Below are 5,002 nucleotides of genomic sequence, written 5' to 3'. Positions count from 1 at the left end.
TTTTTCCACATTTTGCACCTGTTAAGCGTGATTAGCTGAGTACGTCAACACTACTTCTCCCTCCATCACCCCATGCTAAGCAGAAGATTGCTTAACAAACAAATCCACCTGATGTCCAAGTAGTTTAAGCTCTGACCTGCGTGTCTGCTTCAGCGTATATTCTGACTACGTCTTCTGTTCCTGAGGGGCGGACAAACGCTCGAGACGATTTGTACTTCTGCACAAGCACATCAATTTTCTCCTGGAGCCCCGAAGGTGTAACCGCACGCCTCTCTGCATCCGTTGTGTCAATGACTCTCCTGTCTGCAACCTGCAGCATCAGAAACAGCCCATTTGTGTGTGCTGGAGCTGTACGATGACAGCAGGATGGAAAAGGTCACAGGTAAGGCAGAACTGCAGGGTTTGATGTGTTGCACTTCCTGAAGAAGCATTCAATTTGGGAGTTCCCTGCTTACTCACACACTTTGGGCTCCCAAGGATCCCTGCTCAGCTACCACTGAGTATGAACTCAGTCCTGACAGGCCTTGGCTGCTTGGTTTGGAAAAGGGTCACTTCTGAACACGTCTCCTTGGTCAGCCTCTGAACTGAAGCAGCAGCTTCTCCTGCTGCTCAGAAAGCTTAAACTCCCTCCTCTGGTTAATTTACAGCCCAGAGCTCCTTACTGTGTCCAACAGAGCACTACCACATGGGAGCCATGTGTTCTGCTCAAGCTCTTTGAGTGTTGGAGAAGATAGAGAAGTAAGAGGTCGAATATTCAAGTTATACAAAGTGGCACAGCAAGAAAAATCCAGCAGGCAGGGGCCTTAGAAAAATAAGTTGTTTTTTTCTAATCTGAAAGTTAAGACAGAAACTCTAAGTTAAAATCTGAACAGTTTTGGTCAGGTTTTTCCATTAAACTTAGTTGGCTATTATTTAATCATCTGTGTAAGTCATAGTTTTATTCTAGTCCAAGTGAAATTCTGGTCCCTCCTCTGGGTTGTGTCATGTCTTCTTTGACTTCTGCCCTTTAATGGGCTGTTTCAGCTTTAAAACTAAAGGGTATCTGAATGTCTGCGAGGCAAGAGCTGTTTATACCAGGGGCCCAAGAGGCTGCTGCAGCCAGAGCCAACGTGGTGCGTAACTCACCTGAACTTTGAGCAGCCGATTGGGAAGGTCGGTGTAGACGGTGTCCCACTGCTGCACAGTCAGGCCCTTCAAAGCCAGGATCGCTTCAATGACCAGCATGTCCGAGATGGCATCGCCAACCGTCTGTTAACAGCAAGGGAAGAAACACGGGACAGTCAACAGTGGAGAACCACAGGCGTGATTTGATCAGTGAGCTTCCAGCTGAACAGAGTGAAAATGCCTCAGTCGGGGGAGCTGAGGGAGGTCAGGTGTTGGTTGGTTTGGGGTGGAGTGGTGTTTTGATTTTTTTTCCCCCCTACCACACTGACCCTGAGATAAGGAGAGGAGCAGCACACTTGTACAGCTCTGCCAAGTCCTGTCCTCACCTTTCCTAAGGAGGACCAGCACCTCACCTTTGTTCTGGGGTCAGGGTGCCTAAAGCTGGCCTGTGAAGTATGGCACCACCCCAGATGAATGACAGCTGTGACTGACAGTCCCAGGACTGTGTGGACATGGGCACTGGAACACCCCATGCTCCCATAACACGTAAGTTAGTGAAAACCATCAGCTGAAGGACTACTTGCTGTTGAATCATGACCAAATCCCATCCTATCACTGGGTTCCCATGCAATCCTGCTCCCTTTTTGGGTCCTGAAGCGTGTACCACATAAAAGTATTCTGCATCTGCTTGTGAGAAGTAATTCATCTTTCTAAAGATGACTGTTCCTGCCCCTATTTTCTTGGCCCTTTCTATTGTGGCACCCTACTTCCTGCTCCAGCAGCCCCTTGCAGAAGCCTGGCAGGTCCTCACGAGCAGGGTTAGCCCCGTAACTATCACTTAAAGCAGTTTTTACCTGATTAATCAGATCAATCATGTTCTCAAGCACCTTTGCAGCTTCTCTTTTTTCATCATCCTTCTCCTCTTTTGCCAGTTGTCTTATTTTCGTTTCAGCAGCTTTACTAAATAATACCTAGAATAAAAAGATAAAGATAAACTAGGATACATGCACCAAGGAGGGAAAAACATTTTACCATTAAACCCAAATAACCATCATTAGTATTTGCTACCATGAATTCCCATCCCCACATAAACCACAGAGGCGTTGGTGGCAGTGTTATGATAAAGACAGAAGGGAGAACAAGTCTGTTCTCAAACAAGGAGAGAAAAGTCTTGTTTAGTCCAACTAAACTTTTCTACATATTGGTTGATGTTATGCATTCCATGCTCATACTTACTGTACCATGTCCGTTTGCCTCAAAATAAACACCAACATCAAACTCCTGGGCCTTGTGATGCAAGTGCTTCACTCCTGTTTTGACACAGTGCACGGGTACCTGCAGCCCAAGGACACACAGAGAATGTAAAGGGGGTCACAGGTTCCTCAGCAGGCGACGTGCAGGAACTGGGCACCAACGGGGGGATGTTACAAACCAACCCGTGCTTCACAGCTACGGACTCCCCAGGGCTAAAATTACCCACTATTTCTGCAGACCCCATTGAAAATATTTCAGGTATTAGTGGAAATAAAGACTGATTTTATTTATTTTAAATAGTTAATAAACAAAACCCAAACCAAGAAAAACCCGATTAATGTTTTGGCTCCAGGGAACATACCAGATTTCTATCCAAACTGAAACAATACCTTAGCTAAAATTTTGCAGTTAACAACATTTAGCCTGTTGCAGAAAATGAAACAAGCAGTGTCAAAGGAGCCTTTATCGACTCAATCGCAAAGCCATGAAGTCCTCAACTTGTTCCAGAGGTAACAAGGGATTTTGTTCAGCTTTTGCCAAACTTTTTTTTAAAGTAGTAAAAGCCGATGAAAACTTTTGCAGCTTTGCTCTCTTGTGTCTCCTTTACCACCAAGAGTAAACAATTTTGCAGTAAACGACATTTGCAGAGAATACCTTCAGTGTTTCCTCAAGGTAGCGCGTGGAACTCCCGTTGGCGTACGCTGTTTGTACCACTGCCATCTCCAAGGTCTGTCCCACCTGCGCAAACCAAGAAGCAAAGTGTTTTACTGTCCAACAGACACACAGCCAGACCAGCAGGATAAATGGAAAGATAATCAGAATTATTAAACATACGTTCTCCTACAGCCCCTTAAAACTCCAGGGCATCAGAGGAAGGCACCAGCTGGCAGAGAACTTCTGTATGTTTAAGACTACACAAATTCTGTTCAGGTCGTTGCATGTCACATTTTTTGGGCCTCACTTGAAGCAGCTCTCCAGGTCCAGGCTTTCCAATCCCCTGTTTCAGATTCAGCAAGCTCAGTGGCTGGCCAGACACATGGCACTACAGGAAGCCACACGAAGATGACACAAGCAGGAAAGTCAACGCTTCCAGTGTGAAGCAAGCAAGGCTGGTAGCAAGCACAAGTTCTCCTCGCTGGCCCACGTAGGAAATGAACTGGTCTCCAAGAAAATAAACCCAGGATACCTTGTCTAGGTGTAGTGCCACAGACACCAAGTCTAAAAGGACTTCTGAAAAAGAAAACCTTTTCCTCTTTATTCCCTGTGGGGAGAGGATGCTACATGGCAGACAGTGCTTTTGGAATGGTGACACACAAACCCCTTGAATGCTGGATATATTTTTTTATTTACACCCTTGTAAAAACAACATTTTGGCCACACCAATAAGGTACAGAACTGGGCTCCTTTTAGGTGGATGTAGAGGGACCACGTAAGTACAAACTTACACAGCCTCCTTCGACTGTTATACACTTCACCAGTTAAAGTGTCAGCATTCATTTCATATGTGAGAGTTACCTTGGCAAGAAGTTCTTTAAGGAAGATACTAATTAGGGTTGCTATTTTATCTCCATCGATCAGGTGGAACTGGCCGGTTGTGTCCTTATAGTAATAAACAATTCTATCTCCATCACCATCAAACGAGCAGCACCTCTCGTTGGGCTCCATGTCCAGCCCTAATGCACACAGTTACAAACACAAGTTAGAGACAGAAATAGATACAAAACGTTGAAATTAGTCCCAGTGTGGATCTCATGTGGAAATTAGCTCTGTGTGCACACATACAACACTAATGCTCTGGAACAGACATTGCTTTTACTAAGAGAGTGGCAACAAGGAAGCTGTTCTAAGCATTTATTATGCGACACTTTCTCCCCAGATATGTATGAAAATCAGTCCCAGAACTATCACGTGTAGTCACATCTCTAAATTTTGGAAACAAGTGCCAAATGTCAGGTATGGCACAGGGTTAAAAACCTTGCAGCAGCAGAATGCCCACCCCTTTTCTCAGGCACTGAGTCACCCCAGAGCACACAGAGCCGCACACATCACCCACAGACCGAGGTGAAGCGCTGCCCCCTGCTGCACAGCAGAGCAAGACAGCGTTTGCAGAGCGACAGCCCTACTAAGTACTTCACCCTCCAAGACGCACGGGAATTAACTCTTTTTCCCTTGAATCAAAATTGCTTTTCTTCACGAAATATTTCAGGCCTGTTTAATATTATTCCATTCCCACTTGACAGAGCTGCACGTCCTGTTCGCCTTCTTTCTCACAGAAGACACATTTTCCTGATGCAAGACAAGTGTGCATGTCCACGCCACCCAGGCCAGCACTGAAGTGCAATTACAACAGGAGGTGGCACATCTTAAAGGTCTCTTCCAACCTAAATGAATCAACGATTTTATAAATCCTGGCATCCAAAAACCAGCCCCACTCCAAAGCCACCATCACCAGGATTTCTCAGAGCTGTACATACAAGTTTTGCTGGCTATAAAACACCTCACATTTACTTTGCTTGATATTTAATTTATACAACCAAGTATACAATGCATGAGGAGTACCTGATTCAAAAACCTTTCCAGGCTTAATGCCAGTAGAGAAATAGCTGGAAAGCAGTCACCACCTGACAGAGCAATGCCACTCAAA

At 45.3% G+C, this 5,002-nt stretch overlaps 1 protein-coding gene across 1 annotated transcript in view; it reads right to left on the bottom strand.

Annotated features, from left to right (window-relative positions):
* Positions 1-5,002, bottom strand: part of PGM3 (phosphoglucomutase 3) — a 9,268-nt gene that overhangs the window by 630 nt on the left and 3,636 nt on the right. Inside the window, exons 6-11 of the mRNA XM_010185855.1 lie at positions 3,874-4,031; positions 3,013-3,096; positions 2,341-2,439; positions 1,959-2,075; positions 1,126-1,248; positions 137-310 (exon numbers count right to left, since the gene is read on the bottom strand). Coding sequence (XP_010184157.1) covers positions 137-310; positions 1,126-1,248; positions 1,959-2,075; positions 2,341-2,439; positions 3,013-3,096; positions 3,874-4,031 — 755 coding nt within the window. The remainder of the gene's footprint in view (positions 1-136; positions 311-1,125; positions 1,249-1,958; positions 2,076-2,340; positions 2,440-3,012; positions 3,097-3,873; positions 4,032-5,002) is intronic.

The sequence above is a fragment of the Mesitornis unicolor genome, unplaced genomic scaffold (assembly GCF_000695765.1).
Source record: "Mesitornis unicolor isolate BGI_N332 unplaced genomic scaffold, ASM69576v1 scaffold5866, whole genome shotgun sequence".
In the NCBI taxonomy this organism is placed as follows: Eukaryota; Metazoa; Chordata; class Aves; order Mesitornithiformes; family Mesitornithidae; genus Mesitornis; species Mesitornis unicolor.
This window is presented reverse-complemented; position numbering and strand designations above follow the sequence as displayed.